This window comes from Leiobunum rupestre, chromosome 5 (assembly GCF_980474605.1).
Source record: "Leiobunum rupestre chromosome 5, qqLeiRupe1.1.hap1, whole genome shotgun sequence".
NCBI classification, from domain to species: Eukaryota; Metazoa; Arthropoda; class Arachnida; order Opiliones; family Sclerosomatidae; genus Leiobunum; species Leiobunum rupestre.
The window spans coordinates 21,101,345-21,124,857 of record NC_143388.1 but is presented as its reverse complement, the minus strand read 5'-3'; the positions used below and the strand labels follow the sequence as shown (position 1 = coordinate 21,124,857).

Here is a 23,513-nt window from a genome sequence, read left to right as displayed (position 1 = left end):
AGCCGTACCTTTGACTGTACTAATGGGATTACGTGTAATCTTTGAAGTCCCTGCCTTTGGCAGTGCTAATCTATGCGTAATCCGGTGTACAGACTTTCTAAGAGTGGTTAGCCCCTCGCGTCGGATTTCTGGATTGCTTGCCGGATTTTAAGATTTCCCGTCGGATTTCTGGAGTTCTTACCGGTTTTCGAGATTTCCCGTTGGATTTCTGGAGTTCTTACCGGTTTTCGAGATTTCCCGTTGGATTTCTGGAGTTCTTACCGGTTTTCGAGATTTCCCGTTGGATTTCTGGAGTTCTTACCGGTTTTCGAGATTTCCCGTTGGATTTCTGGAGTTCTTACCGGTTTTTGAGATTTCCCGTTGGATTTCTGGAGTTCTTACCGGATTTCGAGATTTCCCGTTGGATTTCTGGAGTTCTTACCGGTTTTCGAGATTTCCCGTTGGATTTCTGGAGTTCTTACCGGTTTTCGAGATTTCCCGTTGGATTTCTGGAGTTCTTACCGGTTTTCGAGATTTCCCGTTGGATTTCTGGAGTTCTTACCGGTTTTCGAGATTTCCCGTTGGATTTCTGGAGTTCTTACGGGATTTCTGGATTTCTTGCCGGATTTCGAGATTTTCCGTCCGATTTCTTGCTGGATATCGAGATTTTCTTTGAAGCCCCTGCCTTTGGCAGTGCTAATCTATGCGTAATCCGGTGTACAGACTTTCTAAGAGTGGTTAGCCCCTCGAGTTACATGACGTGATTTTTTTTTAATAAAATGGGATTGATGAATGATGAATTTATGATACGCCATATTCACCATTATTTATAAATATTTTGGTAAATTTTTCAGTAGTCAAAGCCCCCAACTTTCGATTAATTTTAGTAGTCAGAGCATTTATTTCAGTAGTCAAATGCCGTGACTAGTGCTTTATGTCCAACCCTGACCGAGGTCGCACTGAGGCATGACGTCCAAGTACGACTCTCTTCTGTGTTTACTCTAACTGCACATGTGTTAGATATTATCATAACTTCTGATATTATTGAAACTCGCATATTAGTTTGACCACTGAATTTGTCCAATTAATTATCAGCAGATTAAGCAGTGTGAACTGAAAACGTTGGTACACGTTTTGGTGAACAAACACGCAACGTTTTTCGGTTAAGTGACAGATTTTTGGTTGTTCATTTGGTTTGAGATATACAACTATTTGAATTTCAACCAATGAAATCAAGCTATTCCTATACGCGAGGGTCGTACATTTAAAGAAATCCCGTAAGCGTTCCAAGAAATTCGAAATCCAGCCTAGATTTCTTCTAAATCACGAAATCCGGCAAGAAATCCAGAAATCCAACGGAAAATCACGAAATCCAGCAGGCTATCTAGAAATTCAACCGGAAATCTCAAAATCCGATGGAAAATCTCGATATCCGGCAAGAAATCCGACGGAAAATCTTGAAATCCGGCAAGAAATCCAGAAATCCAACGGAAAATCACGAAATCCAGCAGGCTATCTAGAAATTCAACCGGAAATCTCAAAATCCGACGGAAAATCTCGATATCCGGCAAGAAATCCGACGGAAAATCTTGAAATCCGGCAAGAAATCAGACGGAAAATCTCGAAATCCGGCAAGAAATCGGACGGAAAATCTCGAAATCCGGCAAGAAATCGGACGGAAAATCTCGATATCCGGCAAGAAATCGGACGGAAAATCTCGATATCCAGCAAGAAATCGGACGGAAAATCTCGATATCCAGCAAGAAATCGGACGGAAAATCTCGATATCCAGCAAGAAATCGACGGAAAATCTCGAAATCCGGCAAGAAATCCAGAAATCCGACGGGAAATCTAGAAATCCCGTAAGAACTCAAGAAATCCGTCGGAAAATCTAGAAATCCGGTAAGAACTCCAGAAATCCAACGGGAAATCTCGAAAACCGGTAAGAACTCCAGAAATCAGACGGGAAATCTTAAAATCCGACCATAAATCCTGTAATCCAACGAGATATCTCGAAATCCGGACAAAAGTTAAGAAATCCGAAATCAAACAAGAAATCTTGAAATCCACCGTAAATCCCGTACACATTCCCCCCTAACCGGAAATAGTTTTCCCACGCTTCATATATTTGCAATTTATTAAAATAAAGTCATTTCCGGTCAAGCCAGTGAAATGATTTTTCCATTAACAGATCGAGTATAGTTTAAACACGAAGTTCGAACGTCTAGTAGAAACCAAAGACGGTTCGTTCTTAAGTTGTCAATTTTCCAAAGAAATTCTTACACGTCACGTCGGCATTTTTTAACGCAAAAACCAGCTCGTCGCCATCAAAAATTTCAAATATAAAAAAGTTTTGTCGACGCTCCCCAAATTGTACGATGATTATACGGCCAGCGTTTCTCGGCTCTAAAATTCGTGGTAATCCTAGTAAGTTCGTCACACAGGGGCAGCTTCGAAAGAGAGTGTAGAAACCGTAGACCATTCTCACTTTGGAAATATCGAGGGGTGTGTCGCTGTCTCTCTTTCGACCGCCAAAAAAAATCCGAGGGAAATCCAAGCGAGACGATGGGAGGGGGTAAAAGGAGAGAATTTGGACGGGGAGGGTAGCCTGGAGTTTGCCCCTGCTTTTGGTCTACGTCCTTTTGCGCGGCCCTAGACCGTAGTTTCGCGTCTTGTCTAGTTCGGTTAAGCCTAAAAGCGGGGAAGAATTTTCGGTGGGAACCACGCGTTCTGTAATGCCCCCCTGGGCAGTTGGACGCGAATGGGGAGTATTTTGGTATCGCTCAGAATCCACGGACGAGGATAGTCGAACAGGCAACGATCGAGGGAGCGTCTTTGGATGCTGAAGATACCAACTCATGTGTAGTTAGGCCTAGTGATTGCTCTAATTTCGTTCGTTTTGATCTGTCATGTCATAACGTAATTTGATTGTGCTTTCCAACATTATTTCGTTTTTATTCGTTTTGGATTTTACATAGTAAGTTGACGAATTTTTTTACAGAAATTATTATTGATTCCCGCTGAAGTTTAAATAGCTTAATTTAATACAAATAATTGTTATTTAAATTAAAATAGACCGCATTTATTTTCAAATTAAAAATTATTTTTAGACAATTGAAGTTGTAGTTTATAGTTAAATAGACTCCCCATTTTTTATATTAAAATTATTTAGCTGAAGTTTAAAATAAAATAGACGCCATTTGTTTTCAAATGAACCATTTTTTTATTAAATTTCAGCTTTAGCTTAAAATGAAATACTTATTTCTCAAAATACCAATTAAATTTTGTTACAGCTGACGATTTAAAAAAATAGGCACAATTTTTCACAAATTAGCAATTACTTGTATTAAGTGTTACCTGAAGTTTAAAATAGAACCAAACTTCTATTTCATATTTCATATATTAATCTAAACTTTTTATTGGTAAAAATTAATCTTAATTGAATTTTACACATTAAATATAATTTAGGTTAATATCTTTAAGTATCAGTCATAATTTTATAGAATTCATGCAATCCCATTGCTATAAAACAAAATTTTATATTATTATTATTATTTTATTATCTTAATTTCTATTGGTCAGTAAGTAAGTAGCTTCTATTAAGTTGTATCAAAGTTCTTGGTGTAAACATAAAAATCGACTGTAGTAAACACTGCATGTTTTACGCACTAGGGATGAAGTTAAAAAAATTTAAAGATCACACGTTATCGATTTACAAAGCTCAAGCATTCAATGAATCATTTTTTTAAAGTTGGGGTATTTCATTACTTGTAAGCAGATTTGGAAATAAACTTGGGTTGCAGCTAAACACACTAGCAGCTTACAGGGCCGCAGAAAACTGGCCCGGGCCCCGGTAAAACAGTAAGGGACCGTTTACAAATTACGTAAAGCAAAAGGAATCATCGAATTCTACGAAACAAATATAATGGATTTTCGGTGCTTCACAAGTGACGCAACACAGGCGTGGTATGCGAGCGGTAAGACAGTCTCAGATAATCTGTACACCGAGTTCGTGCATTTAGCACTGTTAAAGGTACATATTTTCAAGAGTTCGCGAGTTCCATTTAGCACTGTCAAAGGTACGGCAGTGTACACCGAGTTCGCAGAATGTCTTACCCCGGGCCCTCGGTGGTATGAGCATTACCGAATGTTACCGGGAGGAGGGTCGATCTAATGCTACGTCACACATCAAAGTTTCATACAGGAACCCTAATTATCGATTATTTTAAGCGAGGGGTCGGACATTTGCCTGTTTTGTGTACGGGATTTTGGATTTTTAAAAAATCCAGGATTTTTTATTGTGGATTTGTCATACAAAGTCTATAGGAGCAAAATTCTTGGATTTTGGATTTGTGGATCTTTTTCCAAATTTTGTACGGGATTTGGCCAAATGTCCGACCCCTCGATTTTAAGTTCCTTTCACCTAGGAGCAACAAATACATGGAGAACCCAACTAGCCTTTAAAAACGCTAACGCATTGTTGTGTACAATTTTCATTGGACGAACATTTACGCCGAAACGTTTACGGAAAGGGGGAAGACAATTTCGGAATTTTCCCCTTCCGACGGCAGTAGGCGCTAAAGCGTCTAACCAATGAAAAATGTACACAAGGAAATGCACGACTTTTGACGAGTTGCGTTCTCCTTGTGTGGGGTGCTGTGTTTGTTGCTCCTAGCTCTCACAAATTAGTACTGGGTTTTCTTATTTACGATTAGTTTTCGAGGTAAAACAAATTAATTTAATTTTGAACGAAATTCAATTATAGGGTTTATAATTGATGGGTATTTAGTATTTGTTACGTAAATTAGCTTGTGTGGTTCTTTCTAATTGCTACGCTCCGTTACGAGGGGGGCGTCGAAATAGTATTATCGCCTTATTTGTTTTGTGAACAACCCCATAGTGGTTTGTTATGGAGCAATCTCTAATATCGAAGAAGTCTTGCATGAACAACGCGTTGGAGCTTCCATTCTTTTCATCGAGGAGAATATGAGTACTCAAATATCCGTGATGTCTTGATTTTTTTTTTAAATTACTCATTACTTACCGACGCTCAAACAATTATAATATCAGAAGAAAATAGGGGAAGTACGTATCTGTAGCTTTGAGCCATAGAAGTCGTCGTGTGACCCACGAAAATGCCTTTTTACGCATAATAAACCAAACTGAAAAAGTAGTTCCACTTTTGTTTTGATTCAACTCGGCTATAAACGACGAAAGCAAATACGCCTTAGCTCAATTAGCAGAGAATGAGAAGGACATTATGTTACAATTGTTCTATTTAAGAAAAATTGATTTTTTAAACGATGTATTCATCCGCGATTTCCCGCCAAACCGTTTTGGCGCGAAAATTCGTGAAAAGTGACGCCTTTCCAAAGCTGACTAGAAGCGTACTTCCCCCTATTTTCTTCTGATAATATGTATTGAGTTATTTATTGCGCAATCAAGGCTTAGGACCGAGCCCCCTAGTGCCTAAGTACTAATAATAACGCCGATAATTTCCTAATCAATTTGGATTCGTGTCCAAGTAGGAGCTGGGCGAGAGCGTCTGTGCCGATAAAAGGTTCGATCAAAACATTAAAACAATATCATACTTCCGTATTATGTTACTTTTGATATTCCTTCAAAGCTATCGCTGTGTCTAGTAAACATTGATTTCGGGAAAATCCAAAATACCCTACCTTTGGGAGTGTTTTATGGTCTGATAACTAGTTCTCTTATAATAGCATAGCATAGCATAGCATTTTCGCTTAAAGGGCCACAATCTTTCAAATATTTGGACAGAATTCCAGGCAGTTACTGCCTTTCCGTCGCCTAGCTTCCCGTTCCTCAAAACACGGATTAAGTAGCCCCACCCTCAAGCTTCAAAAAATTCTGTGGTCCTTTAAATGAAATTAGAGTTAAGGAAATTATAAATTTCCAACATAATCATCTCGTCCATTTGGAAAATTTTTAAAATAAGCTTCCTAAAACTTAATTAAAACCAAATTGACTTTTTACAACGGAGTTTAAATTTATCACATGGCGCCAACTGATGTAGCCATACTTACTTACCACTCATGCGTCTACCCTTGGAGCTTAAAAAATGCGGATATTTAAATTGCTTGAGTGCACACCATCGACGATTTTAAAGTTTTGGTTCATTTTTAGGAGCTTCTGACGCAGTAACCGAGCGTGTCAAATATTCTAGCTCTTCGCTTTTCATTCTATAGTACATCAAAAATGTATTTATTTATGGATAGTAAAAATGACTATATTGAGACGAGTTGCTCCTAAAACAAATCAAATCGGCCCCGCGATTAAAAAATGGCGGACAATTTCGAAGGTTGGGGACTTCCACACAGTTGGAGATAAAGGTACAAAAATGAGGTATTCCATGCTATTTTTCGGAATATAGCTCGTGCACACGCCGGTAACGTTTTTCCTATAAAAATTCAACCATGATGGACCTATTATCTCTAACAATTGTAAGTAGAGATAAGTACATTCTTAACTACATATTTTAAAGCAGCTTTTTTGAAACGCTGCAGCGCTGTTATGGACATCGCGAAGATTTGTATCGTAATTTAACATCTTGTTCAATTCAATTGATGAACACGAGCCTAATCGTCTCTCTTACGTCTCACCAAAAATAGGTTGAGCGATCAAAATGGATAAAGTGTTTGGCTCCTTGAAGGGCCTCCTGAAAATTGAGACTTGCATCATCGATAACAACGTCTTTCGGCTGCACTACAAAGTGACTGTGGTGGTGTTGATCGCCTTCAGCATTCTCGTGACGAGCCGGCAATACATCGGGGACCCCATCGACTGCATCTCGAGAGATGACATCCCTGGGAATCTGCTGGATACTTTCTGTTGGATCCATTCGACCTTCTCGGTCATCGATGCCTGGGAGAAAAAAGTGGGCGAAGAGGTCCCATATCCGGGCGTCGACAAGTACGTCAAGGGCGAGAAGAGGATCTACCACGCCTACTATCAGTGGGTCTGCTTCGTCCTCTTCTTTCAAGCCATTCTATTCTACATTCCCAGGTATGTTGCGGACCTATTTACCTTACGCAGGGTTGTTGTGTGTTTCGAAAAAATCGATTTTAATTCGCGATATTTTATAATTCATCCATAGCCTTTAACTGAACTATTTCGTCCTGCCATTTTGACATAAATCTCCAAGAATTCGGCTTAGAAGGGCCAGGGATATATTAGTCCGTTATGAATGTTGAATATCGGGGCCCACAAGTTGATCATTGGCCCATGTTTTGTGATTTTTTGTGATATAAGACTTAAAATCTACACATTTTTTTTTTTAAATTAGAACCCACTTGGTTGAAAATTGTATTTTTAGTTAGTACTGATCATTTCTGAACAACATTTTCGGTTGTATTAAGTAATTTTAATTTTAAGTGAAATAGAGACTTGGCACTCCGTAGCTTTGGCCATGGCCGCCATTGTGGTCATATTTTTCACCCCACGATAAAAACTATTGAAAAAAAACTGTGACGTAGCACTGCCAAGTCCCTATTTCCGGCGAATTCGCGGGACCCCCTAAGCCGGCGTACGTGCTATTGTGATATTTGAATTTCGTACAAATTGATACAGGCGCCATCTAACTCGTTCGCGCTTCACTGCCTTATTTCAAAAAATTAATTTTCTCTAAAATTTAATTTCCATAAACGTGTTTCCGTTTGCTACCTTAAATCCAAGTTTTTTCTAATTAATTTTCTAATCGCATAATCTTGATTGTTGAAACACCGAAAAGCTTAGTGATCAGGTCCACAATGTTTTTGTTTCGTCGTCATTTTTGGCTCGAACCGTGAAATCCGAAGCCCTTTCTTTATACAAAAGAAATTTAAGCCGTTTTATTTGCGTCATCACATGGATGGAAGGTCTAAATTAAGGCCATTGGAAACCAGTTTAGATTTAGTTTCTTATTCGCATCCTAACCCTCTTAAAATATACGTGTATTTTGCCGTGGCAACGTTAAAATGAAAATAGTCAATACGGTAACTTGGCCATTCCGTATCGATTCACCTGGACATGCCACCATGGATTGCCGATCATAATAAGGGAAATTTTTAAGACAAGTTACCGATTAGATGGGTTAAGCTATTTTCGCCAATGGGAAAGCGGGTGAAAGGTCACGTTTTTCTTTACTCCTAAAAAGAATAGCAAAGGGAAATAACCTTTCGCCCACTTTCTCATTGGTGGAAATAGCATTGACCCTTAGTGCCTAGTGCCGCCATCTAATGGGTGGCTGCTCTTAAATTTACCTAATTCAATTTTCCTTACTGAAATGAAATCAACTTACCCGCTTTTCAAGTATTTTCTTGAATTTTTCCGACAATGGGGAAGATAAGGCCGTGCGTCCCTTTGAGTGGCCACTTTAAAAACATTCTGTATTTTCCGATTATCAAAAGACAACTTTACATGTGTGGTTTCTGGTAAATTCATTTTCAAAATTGCACCAAAAATTTCGTAATTTTATATAATATTAGTTCTTGTTGACCTAGGTACGTTCTTTAGCGTGTTTATTTTTATGTTCCGTCCAGGTATCTGTGGAAGATGTGGGAAGGTAAACGTATTCGAACTCTCGTGATGGATCTGAACTGTCCCATTTTGCCGGAATCTCGTAAACTGGAGTGTCGTCTGATGTTGACCAATTACTTGTCGAGCCAGTTCCATAATCACGGGATGTACGCCTTCTGCTTTTTCGTTTGCGAGATTCTGAACTTCATCAACGTCATCGGACAGATGTACCTGATGGACTCGTTCCTCGGCGGAGAGTTCAGTTCTTACGGCTCTAAAGTGCTCAGGTTCACCGAGTGGGATTGGGCTGTCAGGTAGGACTCGTTTCCTGGTTTTATTCAAAAAAGCAGGGTTCGTACGGAACCTGGATATGTCGGTGATTTCCAAATTGGGGTCAAACGTTGGATTTAAAAGTGGGGGGTAAAAGTCGGGGATAGTTTAAATAGTTAGAAGATTTAGGCCTTGTTGGCAAAATCAACGGTATCTTACCTTTGATTTTGTCTCTATATTTACTGTGGCTCTCCCCAACTTAATATTTTACCCGGGCTATGCGAACAAAAACGTTCTTTATCTTTATTTCTTCGACCGAATTCAAAGTGACTATTGTCTAGTTTTCTCAACACTAATAAAAAAGATGCTTTTAGTTTTAGCGCGGGATAACCTTTGAATAGGGAACACACCACAGCGAACGGCTGTTGAATTTTATTATATAGATAATTAAGTCGAGGGGTAGGTAGGTCACTCCGCGAACTCGGTGTACACTGTCGTACCTCTGACTGTGGTAATAAGAGTTCGTGAACTCTTAAAAATCCGTACCTTTAACAGTACTAAGTACTCGAACTCGGTGTACAAGTCATCCGAGAGTGTCTTACCCCTCGAATAAAGTTTGTGATATTTACAAACCATGTATTTTAAATTTGTTCTTTTATACCTATTAAAAGATTAAAATCACCAGGAATATTTCCAAAAAGGCCAGTGATAACCTGAATAAGTCAGGGATTAGAAATCCAAAATTTCATACGAACCTTGAAATGCTATATAGCTGCTTAATTAGACCAGAATACTAAATATCTTTCATATTTATAACTATTTTGTGATAATTAAAAACCAAATGAAGAATTTGGATGTGAAAATTAAAAACTTAGTCAGGTTTTGAGGTAATTTAGTTCCAAATTAAGATTTTATTTAGAAAATTGGTCCCTATTTGGTTGCTATTTCGAAATTTTTGGTTCCTATTTTAACTGTTTTTAACGTTAAATTTAATTAATTTCCAAATTTCTCTTTAGTTTATATCTCCTTTTAAGAAATGTTTTTTTCACAGGTTCGACCCCATGATCAAAGTGTTCCCCCGTTTGACGAAATGCACATTCCACCGATATGGTCCATCCGGAGATGTGCAACGTCACGACGCCATGTGCATCCTCCCCATCAACATCATCAACGAAAAGATTTACGTCTTCTTGTGGTTCTGGTTCATCTTATTGGCCGTTCTGTCCGGTCTGGTCCTCGTGTACCGCGGAGCCATATTCTTCTGGCCCAAAACCAGGTTGATGATCCTCAAGAGCCGCGCCCGACTCACCAACGGGGACTACTTGGAAGCCATCCTCAACCGCTCCAAAATGAGCGATTGGTTCTTGCTCGATCTGCTCTGTAAAAACATGGACCCGCTCAATTACAGAGACGTGATCGAAGACTTGGCCAAAAGGATGGACGGCAAAATGATGGATATGGCGTGATTGCTTCTCAAATAAACGATTCACGTCGTTGTCACTGGCGTGCGTACAAACTAATTCTTAAGACTAGTGTTCACTAGGGCAAAAACGACGCGACTGCAAGCATCAATGCTAAAACATAGCGTTAAAAAAATTGAATTAGGACTGGCGCGGATATTTTTGCGTCGACGCTCGCAGTCGCACCGTTGTTGCCTTAGTAAAAATCTTCACATTTTTGAACGGCGATATAAAAAAAACCATCGAAACACTTATTCGCAAATTAAAAGGTATATTTTTTCCTCTTACATGTATAATTATCGCAATAATTACATTACTTTTGTTTCAACGAATAAACAAATCCTATTTTATACTTTTAATGGTCCTTGAGATAGTTGGAATGTCAAATTTTCGATGACATTTACACAACGGGAAGAAAAAGGTGTTTTAATATGTCACGGAATATGAAACCTATAAAATAACGGTTGCATGTTTTAAATAATCAAAGAACAATTAACGGTAAACTTTGAATAACCCTTTTAATTAGTCGGTTTTTTATAAGTATGTATTCTTCTGCATATTAATCATTAGTTCTAATGGCTAGGCTCCTAAAATTACTATTATTTCTAAGTCCTTTAATTAGATTATATAAATCAATAACTTTCCTTAAATGCCATGTACTCAATTCAGTACTCCATTATCAAAAACCTTTAAATAATTATGCTTTATATTACGTTTAACATGTACCTATACCGTTATTTTATTAATTTTTATTTCGTCCGCGTTTTAGTAATTTTTCACATTTGACCAACTATTATATTCCAAAAATCTAAACTTCCTAAAATGTTAAATGTGCCAATTACCTTATGATGTTTGCTTATTTTAAATTTTAATCGCGTCGGGTTTAAACATCGCGATAAAATCGATATATTACGATTATATTTTATATTAGTTCATACGGCTATAAAAAGCCCTACATTATATCAATATTGTTTAAATTTTTCAATGTCAAAACGGTCAAGAAGTTTCAGTGATATCTTCCAAAAAAGGGCTTGTTTTAAAAACTTGCCGGGTCCAAACTCGTTTATTTAAACGATTGTTTAGTGTGCTGTAAAATGTAACTACTTCCCCATAGCCGAAATTATCGATCGATACAGGAACGAATCTACTATTTTAATACTTTTTTATATTAAAGATTACCAATAAGTCTCTCTTAGTAAAAATCTGTCATGAATGGAGCAGTGAGTATGTGTAATGGATGCGTGGTTAATAATACGCAAAGTTATTTTGATTTAACGTAATAAACTAGTTTTAATAGTTCCTTAAGAGTTAAATTTGAAAAACTATGTTTTGGACAAAGTTCGGGTGTATATTACAGGAACAGTGGCGAAGTTATAAGTTTATATCTTCAAGAAGTCCATGACCAAACTTAACAGTGCCTTCCTACATGTAATAAATCTTGTAAACATTTGTAATTTTACATATTGTATGAGCGTTGTACCTATTTTTTGGTATCTTTCTATAAAACGTTTTGTACTGACAACGAACCAACAAATTGCTCATATCAGCGATACCTCTTTCAATCGCCATTCTTTGACGAAAATTTAAGCGGAAAACCTTTAGTATGTTTAGTTTGCCATACACGCACAGCGGTATAATTCTGGGGGTGATATCGAAACCAATAAATGAATATTTACACACCTTATTTAAATGCATTCTTAAGAACATCTGTGAAAGCCTTTTGATATAGTTCCACATCTTTGATTTTAGATTTAAACTTGAGATCAGAATTAAAAATTCAAATTAAAAAAAAAGATCGGCTGACGAAGTTATAAATAAAGAGTGGTATAATTCAATTGGATATCTTACTGAATTGTTAACTAATTAAGATTATCCAATTTTTTAAATTATTAAAACTATTGTAAGCACTAGAGAAAGAAACTGGTATATATATCGTGATGGATAAGTTGATCATTTGCAAGTTACAGGCTAAGTTCGCAGAAATTTAAACCGTAATTATCCGTTTTATGTAAGTCAGCCTAAATGGTCTGTTGTAAACGCAATTTAACAAAATTTAGTACTATGTTAACTTATAAAGATTAATGGTATTTAGAAAAATTTCCGGTAATTAGGTAAAAATTGCAAATATCTTGCAAAGTCGAAAGAAAAATTTAAGTTGCTTTGTATTTTAGTCTCGGTCGTTTTATTCCTCGAAAGATTTGTTCACTCTCCGCGAGTGTCGTGAGCAATGAAATGATCTCTATTCGCTCACAATTAGATGACGATACTCAATCTAGTTTGTGAGATATGTAATCCTTTTTATGTGTAAATTTTTGATATATGTTAACATTGTTTTCCAAGAAAAAACATATCATTCGCCTGACGAAATATTTTTTGATCGAAATATTTACCCTCTTTACTTTGGTAATAAAACATTTTTTGTACTCCATGTTTTCTTTATAGCTCGTTTTCCCACGATATCAAATTCTCTGGGTGGTCTTCAGAATCAAGTTCGCAGATTGTATCTTCTGTCGAAAGCCTTTATCTCAAAATATCATATCTGATTTATTTCATTTACGGTCGTCACAAATACAAGTAGTCAAAAGGTTTCGCTAGTGATTCGCGTGATTATTCTTGAAGAATCAAGACAGCAGGGTTTATCCTTGAGATAAAACTTTTTCATAAGGTTTTACTTGGTAAATTCAAAGTGTTTTCTCATGGAAGTCGATATTACCCACAAGCTATGCTCTAAATTAAAATTAAACTATTAAGCAGTTCGAGTAAGTGAAGAGTTGGGTTTATTATAGTGTTAGACACAATCCGTAACTTTAAGACACTAAGAAACAATCTACAAGTTTAAGAAAGAAAATGAACAAAAACGAAAACAGGTTGCCACTAAAACATACGGTGTGGAGAGAGAGAGAGAGAGAGAGACAAACTTTCATGAGAGCTAAACGCAACCATATTTTAATTATAAAAGACCTGATCCGGTGTTATTGTTATTTTGGGAAGATAGTAGTCTATGGTATATTTATAGAAGGAGCTTACTTCTGGAGCATAAGTTCGTGATGTCAACACTTCAAGCAATAGGAATTTATTGAGGTGCTGTTTAAAAGAAGAGCGACCTTCAACGATTTTCAATTTTCTGCCACCAGGTTTATCATAAACTAGGGGTAGCGGCCGTTAGTTAGGTTAAAAGAAGTCGTTGCAGACGATTTTTCGATCTAGTTTCTACTCACTTTAAATCTCAGACCACTTACAATCAACGGGACTCGTAATGCCAGCGGGTAAAATTTGGGTGTGCCAGGCGTGTTCATTAACTTTTAAGGTTCCTTTTTGATTTTTGAGCTCGCGATACACTTTGTTACGTGATAAGAACCTTCAAAGATTACTCGTCATTGAAATGTAAAATAATTACCGGGTTTCTATCGGGAGAATATCTCAATAGAAGGATATAATATCGTTACAAGTCCCATTGGATGTAAGTGGTTTAAGCTTAAACATAGCTAGAACCAAAGTTCCATCTACATTAGCAAGACGATTAGCGAATAAATTAAAAATTAGCAAAAACTATGTCCTAGACATAATAAAAAAATTCTTTTCGCTACACTCTTAGAATTGAAACCCTACTAAATGCGAAATCGGTGCCGTTTGAGGCAAATAATGTATTTATTCTCAAGAAAAATAACTATGTTGAGATTGTCCGCCGAACGAAAGGGGAAAGAAGAACTTAACCGGCTTATGCTTCAATCGCATCGGGAGTCGTCAGAAGTTAAGGAATAGTTCATTACTGAACTCTTATTTAGTGCATTTTTAATTGGATTTAATGGTTAAATTCGTCTCTAATAGCAAAATATTTGATAAATAAAAACGTTTTTAAAAGATAGTTTCGACAGATAGCGTTGTGATATGCATAGGTAGTACTTTTGTTTTCTAAAAACAATCGTCTCGTCTGTTCCTAGCTACGTAAATGCGTTCCTGGTGTAGCGAATCACCGAGTTGCGAGTACGGGATATTATGATGATCGTATACGGACGATTGTGTGTCAGGGTGTTTTCCTGCTGGAGTTCGTAGACAATTTAGATTATGGAGTGAAGGTCGTTAACGACGTGTAGAAGTTGTGAGCGTAAAAGTGTCGTTAGAAACGCATCCGTTGGGTTGGTCGGAGTCCTCTTTTCAACAGTTCCCGAAATTGGGTTATATTTCACAGGGTTCATATAGACCTAGAAATATCACTGAATTAGATTTTTGACAGAAAAATCAGGGAAATTCCCATTTTTTTGGCCAAAATCGGAGAAGTTTATGATGGTTCAGAAAGCTTGCCTTAAATTACAAAAATGTCAATTGTTAAATGAGTAACCATATACCTCTTTCTGGAAAGATTTGTGGAGTTAGCAATGACATGGAGAGTTACACTAGGTAAGGGCCTCCAACATAGTGAGATAATATCTATTTTATTGAGGCTATTTTGCACCTAGAAAAATATCAGAAAAGCGTTTTGCCAATAGCTGCCAACTGTTCCAAGTCATTCGGTTCTTAATTTCAGATATCTTAATATAAGCAGTTAGACCGATCAGATATTATATCTTACTCCCACTTAGAAATTTGATCTCAAATTATATCTGATTTATTATCCAAAATTAAATAATCTGAACTGATCCGTTATAGTTCAGTCACTATAGATTCAGTTAGCTTAGCAGATAAACAGTAATGAAAATTTGGAAAATAATTCAATATGTAAAATCGATAACCGCGAACAATGTGATATTCGCTCTCTTTCTGTATGTCGGTTTAAAATGAATTCATATTATTTTCTGGTTTAAACTATCCAATTTGCATTTTGATTCATATGAACTGATCTGATAATATCTGAATGTAAAAGCGAGCGGTGAATCTGGTATCTGATTTATCATAATTACTTTTTCAGTTCAGATAACGCAACTGTTATATGAGAATCGGCTGGTTACAATTTCGATACAGTGTCTTAAAAATATTTAGTGCTTTGAATTTCCGATTAATTTAGAATTTATTTTAATTTTGGATGTAAATATTACAAAAGCAACATAATAATTTTGGCGTACCAATAGCTATCGTAAATGTACACAGAAGGCTTTGGAATTTTCAAGGTGGGTTTCTAAACAAGACGTAGACGAGTAGTGTGCAATTTGGAAGTACCATAAGCCTATAATTATTATCATAGATATGAAAACTGTCATTTGGTAACACAATTACTACAGCTGTATTTGCACTGGGCCTGCCACAGCCTTCCACAGCGCCTCGCTACAGAACCATTTTCTTCTTTCGATGACGTCACTCTACGAATCGTTGATCTCACTCGGCGAATCAATGATGTCACTCTGCGAATATCTCCCGGTAAAATATGTCCGAATGAGACATGCTTATAGAACAATAGTATGGATTGGAAATAAAGGTTTTAGTAGGTCGATACAAAAATTTAATTGTCTTTACTCATAAATCCAACTATTGGCTTGTTCTGCTGATGGTGATAATTTCTCTATGCGGTAAGCTACCGTGCAAGGGCAGCAGGGATTGGTAGTACACTTTCTACTCCTTTTCCAAATTGGAAGTAAGGGGTCCTCTGTAAGGTCAAAGCGGGGTAGTAGCCACTTCTGTAAATTCTTTACACCGAGTACGGAGTATGTGTACTCTTTTTAGTGCAGTCAAAGACACCGATCTACTCCTCGGGTCAAAGTCGTCTGCTTCAAAGTCGAGTTTGGAACTGCACTCTATTGGTGTGGTACGCGGATAGTTTAAATTTAAGTGGAAGGCGTACACTTAAATTATCCCAGAATAGGCAGAAAGTATTTTAAATCCACCGTGCTATCCTCTAAGTAACATAAAACCCATAAGTATGACACTTATAGTCTGTCACAGAGCGTTGCGTAGTTTCTGAATAGGAAACTCGATATTAACTGCTTCCTTCAGGGCAAAATTACTGCCAGGTTAAATTATTACTTTAAGAAACGAAGCTAGTGTTAATATCGGTTAATATTGGCAAATTTAATGTTTTAATTTAATATTTCATAGTATTTTTGCCATTGTAACCATTATTTTTACTTTTAACAAGATGTCACGGACATTTAAGTACACACAATCCCACTTATGTATTAACTTTATTTTAAATATTAAATTTAAATTTGAACAAATTTCCAATCATTAACTTAATAAACCCAAGAGGAATGTTATCGGAAAAGAATTATTGGAGTTACCTGGTTTTGGAAATAAGGTAGCGAAACGCTAACACGTCCATTTAAATTAATTTGTATAAAAACCAAGCGTTTCGAGTTACCTGGTTTTGGAAATAAGGTAGCGAAACGCTAACACGTCCATTTAAATTAATTTTTATAAAAACCAAGTTTTTCGAGTTACCTGGTTTTGGAAATAAGGTAGCGAAACGCGAACCTGTTATATGGCTCCTGTATCAATTGGCACGAAATTCAAATATGACAATAGTGCCTACGCGGGTGGTGGGGTACATTTAAATTGAAAATCGACCAAAAACACAAAAGTGGGCAAATGCCCCACTTCTCGGGCTCCGATCCCAAAAATTACGAAAATCCCGTCGAGGTTATAATAGTGCCTACCAAGCAATCGTGTGTACGGCAGCTGGTCAAAACAATATTTAGTGGCACAATTATTCTTAACTTCTGGGCATAACAAATATTTAGGGTCACATTTTTTTTTACGCGCCTGTTCATACATTATTTCAGGCAGGCTTTCAATGGAATGCGAATATAGTTTCAGCGCGTAAAGAATTCAGGTGTGACTCGAAATGGCTAATTAACTCACTTAAAATTAACTTTTTTCAACGCGACTGCAACCTAAGCTGGAATGGGCCTAGAAGTAACAAAACTAGTGGTTTTTGATCAAATCTTACTTACCTTCTTCCTGTCGTACGACGTGCGTAAAAAGGGCGTTAAACGTGCGTAAAACGTTGAGTGTTACACTTATTGTTACTTCTGGGCATACGCTGAAAGCTCGGCGCGAACGGCCTTGAAAAATGCGAGAGGGAAACTGGCGTTTAGAACTCAATAGACACGCGGATTTACAATGTCGGAAGTTGCGGGGTCCGTATACGCTGTCTAAAAAACCTTACTTAGAATTAAAATTAAGGAACGTAACTGCAAATCTAGGTTATATGGAAACCTTAACTATTCAAAAATGTAACTCTCATGGAAATCGAACTTAAATTAAGGAACGTTATGTAGACTTTTAGGCGAAAATATAAAACCGCGAAAATTGGGGTCCCGTAAATTAACCCGAAAACTATACTTAAATTTAATATTTACTGATATAACCGAAGTTGTAGTTCAAATGAATCCTAACCTAACCAATAATATTTTTTTAAAGTTATCGGACTTAATTTTAAATAAAATATCTACCACACAAAGCGAAACCACCAAAAATAGTAAATTGGGCATTTGCCCAACTTCTCGGGCTCCGATCCCAAAATTACGAAAATCCCGTCGAGGCTATAAAAGTGCCCATCGATTGAGACACCAATCGCCTTTGTACTACTAACGTAACGCGAGCAATCGTGTGTACGGCAGCGGCGGCGGCTACACAGTAGGTGATCGTAATACACACAAATCCCTAAGGATTGTGTGTAAAAACGATTGTCAGTTCCAAAGACACTAATAACGATTAGCAGGGAGTTGGCATTCCTTAGCCCCATTCTGATTTAGGCGGCTATTGGTGAAAAAGACTAATACTATAAAATTTAGCGATGGGATATTGTGAATTACCATACTTGGAAAAAGATCTGTTCCACCCAAGATAATTTATACCTCATACCCTAGATTCAAAATCACTGCCTTACGTTTGCATCAAAACAAGAAGGCAATGTTACTTTATAGACAGGCCTATTGGAGTAATATAACGTAACTACCTCGGAATCCTACAACAGAAGTTTATAAACCTTTTAATAGTTTTTTTATTAAAATAAGCACACGCTGTACAAGAATATTTTATATAAACAACACCACGATTGGGTAAAAAGCATAAAAAATCGCGAAAAATAAATAAATTTCCTGTGCCTACAGTGTATATCCTGGCCATTATCCGTCCATTTACCTTTGTCATTGTGGAAAATTAAGATATCTTATTTTGTTTAAACAGTCACAGTAGACATTGGTGTTTATGGCCATAACATAATTAGGAACTTTCAGGAAAAGCATTAGATATATTTTAATTTAGTTTCTATCTATAATAGCGAAAACGTTAAACACATTAATATTTTCTGTAGGGCCCGTAATCGCTAGGCTCGCCCGTCGAGCACTTCCAGGCCCAGCCACCAACTTCGTGCATGTCTCGCCACGTCCTAGTTTGTAGTATGCTTTGCGGATGAGATAATAAAAAATGTAACCCTATAACGGTTATATTTGATTTTCAAGGTACTTATAAGGTATTTTCAGACTTTAAACTTTTAAATATAAGTTATAATCCATAATACAAATAGCCAAGACATACACCTATGTAGCTTAGCTTATTTCTTTCGGCACTAGGGTAAAATAATTAGCTCCACCTTTCATAAGTCTAATCGTAAAAATCTGGAACGATTAGTTCGTCTTGCTGTACTTCGAAATCGAGTGGTTCGGATTTGATGGTCCAGGCGGATGAAAACCCTTTTTCATTTCGTTTTAATCCTTTCTCAACGTTGTCACTTTGTCGCGCCTGATGGTTGTGAACATTTCCGGGACACTCTAGGCTTTCTGAGTCCTTTTCTACTTTAACACGAATTGAAGGTTTCGTAGCAGCTGGTTTTTGCAGCAAGCCCTTCGAATTGACCTTAAGGGAACTTTGACCGTTTGAAAGACCACTTTGTTCATTAGTAGTCAGTGCAGCGATCCTTTCACTGGCAGTGACCCTTTGAGTGATGTAATTCCTTCTCGTTTTAGTGCGCAGTTCGGGGCTGAATATTGTGGGTAGATTCTTTTTCAACCCGTCGACGAAGTGGCAGCTACAGATGACCGAATAATTGGTTGGTGGTTTCTTTTCTTTTCTGTAAACGAGAAAAAAACGGTTGGCATATTTTTCCGTTTATTCCCATTCGACCGAAATCCCATTCGACCGAAAGAATTTTAAAATGTAGCCCAATTGGCGGGGTGATTTGGTATTTTATTTATAAGGTATGTACTATCGAAGATAAATGTTTAGGTTAGGTTAGGTTAGGTTACGTTAGGTTAGGTTAGAGTTGGTTAAGTTTACTGTTTCAGTTTTGGTTCAGTTACTCCATTACAAACGACTTCAGTAACTAAATTGAAAACATAGCAAAAGCCAATTTATATAGCAGCGTTCGGTCGAATGGGACACATAAAAGCGTTCGGTCGAATGGGACACATAAAACCGCACGTTTCGGCGGAATTCGGTCGAATGGGACACCTCAAAAACCGCCTTCGGTCGAATGGGACTAAAGCTATTTTTCTATTATACATGGTGTTTTTTTTGCTCGAAAAAGTGATTTTTTTTCAAAAACTATGCTCTCTAGAAAGTTGAAATCTGTACTGTAGCTTAAACGTGCCGGGGGACACTTTCTATCAAAATTGCATCTAAATCGAAAAATATTTTCACGTTTTTTGAAAATTTAAATTTTAACCGCTAGGTGCTATAAGAAAATTGTCAATGAGAATATTGTAGAGCATCACCAAAAACGTACAAATAGCGTTGGCGCGAAAAAAATAGACGTCTTTTTCACTGAATAAAATAGAACTTGAAAAATTGACAAGTTGGGCAAGCTAAAATAACTTTTTTTGAATTTCATTGGGAGAGTAGTGTAACTTTATGAAAGTCCGAAATTTGTTAATCTGGTGTTTAATAATAATAATAAGGTACCACCTTAGGCCTAGATCATTGAGCGGCGTTTAAAGCCTTTATCCAAGTTGGTCAGGTTAAATTGCGTAGGAGGGTGGTGGAAAGCCCTTCATGCCGCGCGAGCCAACAGCGCCCTACAGTAACTATTACAGTTAACCTCTACAAGTTTTTATCTTAATCATGGTTTAATTCTTAGCACTTGGTCCCCAGTGTCTAAATATGCCCAAGACGAAATATACTACAACCACCAAAGATAATAGCATACTATTTAATTCGGTTTCCAGTCCAACTTGCTAGGGTTTCAGTGCCAAAAGTGGTTAGATCAGAAAATGTGCGTTAAAACCATTTTATTTCTTATGAATTTACTACTATTGTAAATAATAGCTAGGACAAATTAACGTTAACAAAGACTCATGAGTCCCGGGAAAAAAACCACGTCATTCCGCCTTTCCTGGTGGAGGCAGCTAGGTTATCTTTCCGTGTATGTGGATAATCACTTCCGGGAACCACGAAAGCAGAGGCCATAGTTGTGGCTTTATACTTTCTGTTAACCTAAATTGATAATATTCATATTAAAGGTATGGCAGATGACGTCGCTAAGGACTATTGAATGCCACCAAAGAAAATCATTAGCTGGATGGAAGCTAATTGCGCCGCTATGGGCAGCTTGATAACCTTTGCGCTACGTCACTAACATTGACAATATGGAAAATGGATACTTCTCTAAGAAATAAGTTATTTACTTGTGCTAACATAGAGTTCAAATATATGGCGTAGTTTATATAAATATTTTTGACAATAATCTTTCGATGATATAACTGTTCTGATTTAAAAAATGGCACTTCAAATTAAGAATCTTGAACATGAAGTTTGAAATTATATTTAACATGTGTTCCATATCGTCACAGATAATAATTACTGGACTGATAACTAAAGTTTAGTGAACTTCAGATTATGTCATTAGGCCTAATTCCTGATCTTTGCTTCGTTGTCATGGTAAGCGGGGGGGGGGGTGCGGATGTTTCTCGCTAGAGGCGCTTATCATTTTGGGTATGACAATCGACTAACCGACACTTATGTAATATAATTAAAGACTTATGGTACTTTAAAGTTTTCACCGTAAGACAAATATACTCAAAAATTATTTTATTACATGTATTTAAATTGCGAGATATTATGGTACCAGAAAATATAAATTACAACACTAGAAGTGTACATAATCTAAATGTAATCAATGAGAAAATGCATAAAAGTATTGGACAAAAACATGTATCCTATCTAGGTCCTAAACTATATAATAGAACGGATATAAATATTAAAAAATGTGAATCGGTTTTAAAATTTAAAAAGTTGATAAGGCCTGGTTAATTGAATTTGGAATTTGTGAGTTATATAATTTTATGGATTTCTGATTACGACCATCTATATTCGGTTTCTTTTCTCTCCACTACTAAAATTTCAAATGTTTATATAAAAAATTTAATAATGTAAAATTGTTATTTTTTTATTCCCCGGCCACGCACGAGCAATATTGCTCATGTGACCAATGGGGAGATGCATAAAGTTTGTCTATAATTGTAATATTATATAAAGCATCAATAAAATAAAATAAAAAAAAAGTCAATATAGATCACGAATCAAAGTCAGCTCGGCTGTAATAAAGCTAAAGCGAACAAAATGCAATGCAGTTCGTTTTACCAGAAGTGTATAATATATATCTTACGAGAGAAGTATCCATCTAGACCATTAAAATGAAACATGTACCTTCGCAGGCTCACACAAATTTCATTGGGAGTGAATTTCCCGCCAAATCTCGGATGTGTATACCGCATCAAGGCCCAAAATTTACTTTAACTAAAGATTTAGAATTTAAAAATTAGGGATATTTACCTATTGATTTATCTATGAAATACACAGTTAGAAAAAAGAGTTCGATTATAAACCCCCAAGGTTCTTAAAAAAATTCCACAAATTCAAACCCTCCAAAACCCTTTAACGGAAATGTTCAAACCCACAAGGCTTCAAAATGAGCACTTTTATGATTATAAATTGAACCATTAGAAACCCATTAAAAACTTCCTGGGGTTTGCAACAAAACCCCCGTATTTATAGATTAAATTAAAATTAATTAATTAACGACTTTATAACAAACTTTGGCGATTGCAACGGGCGCGTTTCGATCCCAAGCTATCTAACACGACAGGCGGGCGTTTTACCACAGAACCACCGAAAGATGTATGATTGCAACGATGTTTGGAGAAACCATTTTGGGGAAAGTCCGTCTTCCTTTACGTTTTATGGAATTATTGTACGGCTTGATATCAAATTTTGGCGTAGATGGCGTGAGGTAGTTTAAAACGTGCAGGGTTTGAAAAGGGTTTTAAAAAGTGATAAATTATTATTTTTTTCTATAGGTTCTTAAATTGGAATCCTAAGGGTTTTCCATTGACCTATAGGGGTTTCCTTAAACCTTTAAACCCTTTTCAAACCATGCAAGTTGCTAAAACAAACCTTAAGGGTTTATATTTTACCTAAACCTTTTTTAAACCCAAAGCAAACCCTAATAAAACCCATGGAAACCCTTTTTTCTAACTGTGTAGTTTTATAAAACCATAATAGTAATTTTTCGTCTGCAACATTTTTTCAAAAATTAGCGGTATCCTGCTAGCGTTTAAACACGCTAATGCAGTGTTGTGTACAAATTTCATTGTACGAACTTTTACACTGAACGTTTGACGGGCGGGGGGGTAGACAATTTCTTTATTTTCCCCTTTCGACGGCAGCAGGCACTAAAGCGTCTAACCTATGAAAACTGTACACAAGAAAATGAACGACTTTTGATGGGTTGCGTTCTCCTTGTGTGGGGTGCTGTGTTTGTAGCTCCTAGATGCTAGGTACACGTTTCAAGAGAATAACAAATCAAATCAAATCAAATCATTAGTTTTATTCTTTGCTCAATAGCAAGATAAGTAGATCGGCGTTTTTTTCTTACTTTCGATACGGAGGATTTCGGTAGTAACTTACTTGCATAATTTAATCCACAACTTCTTTAATTCCGGATCCTTAGAAGGAAAAGCGTAGAAGCGGCAGCGCTCTCGAAGACTGGTGTGATTGCAATACGGAGCCGAACACGACGGCATGTTCACCGTTCCGACCACGTGCCTCGTCTGGTGTCCAATCTCCTTATTATCGACCGAAATCCCGTTGTATTTTGGTATACACTCGCGACTCCGTTGCCATGACTACGATTCGTTCAATATACAAAGGAACTCTGCGCACTGAAGGTTAACCTTACCTCTACCGCGCGCCGCCAAAGATTTCTGCAATTATGGCTCGTAACAATAACAGTTGGAAAATTAAACGAAATCTGCATTTCTAGATACATTCTTCTACGGAAATATTTTATCTTTAGGGCAAAATCATAAGTAACGTTACTGGGGTGCCACCGTGTCATCACTCTATAGAACGGTGATGGCC

At 36.9% G+C, this 23,513-nt stretch overlaps 2 protein-coding genes across 2 annotated transcripts; one reads left to right on the top strand and one right to left on the bottom strand.

The window, feature by feature from the left end:
- The first annotated feature begins 2,651 nt into the window (after positions 1-2,651).
- Positions 2,652-10,883, top strand: LOC149943783 (innexin inx2-like). The gene is made up of 4 exons (XM_090175070.1): positions 2,652-2,956; positions 6,612-7,005; positions 8,520-8,810; positions 9,818-10,883. Exons 2-4 carry the CDS (start codon positions 6,626-6,628, stop codon positions 10,230-10,232), a joined length of 1,086 nt encoding a protein of 361 aa, XP_090031196.1. The 5' UTR covers positions 2,652-2,956; positions 6,612-6,625; the 3' UTR covers positions 10,233-10,883.
- A 7,849-nt stretch (positions 10,884-18,732) lies between these two features.
- LOC149943782 (uncharacterized) lies at positions 18,733-23,189 on the bottom strand. The gene is made up of 2 exons (XM_090175955.1): positions 23,061-23,189; positions 18,733-19,227 (listed from the first exon to the last, which is right to left on the bottom strand). The coding sequence occupies exons 1-2, from the start codon at positions 23,174-23,176 to the stop codon at positions 18,762-18,764; spliced, it is 582 nt and encodes a 193-aa protein (XP_090032081.1). The 5' UTR covers positions 23,177-23,189; the 3' UTR covers positions 18,733-18,761.
- Positions 23,190-23,513: the final 324 nt, after the last annotated feature.

Coding starts and splice junctions, on each gene's coding strand:
- LOC149943782 (XM_090175955.1), bottom strand. CDS start 23,176: ATGCCGTCGTGTTCGGCTCCGTATTGCAATCACACCAGTCTTCGAGAG. Junction 19,228..23,060: donor TTGTGGATTAAATTATGCAA/GTAAGTTACTAC, acceptor TCTCGTTTACAG/AAAAGAAAAGAAACCACCAA.
- LOC149943783 (XM_090175070.1), top strand. CDS start 6,626: ATGGATAAAGTGTTTGGCTCCTTGAAGGGCCTCCTGAAAATTGAGACT. Junction 7,006..8,519: donor ATTCTATTCTACATTCCCAG/GTATGTTGCGGA, acceptor TGTTCCGTCCAG/GTATCTGTGGAAGATGTGGG. Junction 8,811..9,817: donor GAGTGGGATTGGGCTGTCAG/GTAGGACTCGTT, acceptor TTTTTTTCACAG/GTTCGACCCCATGATCAAAG.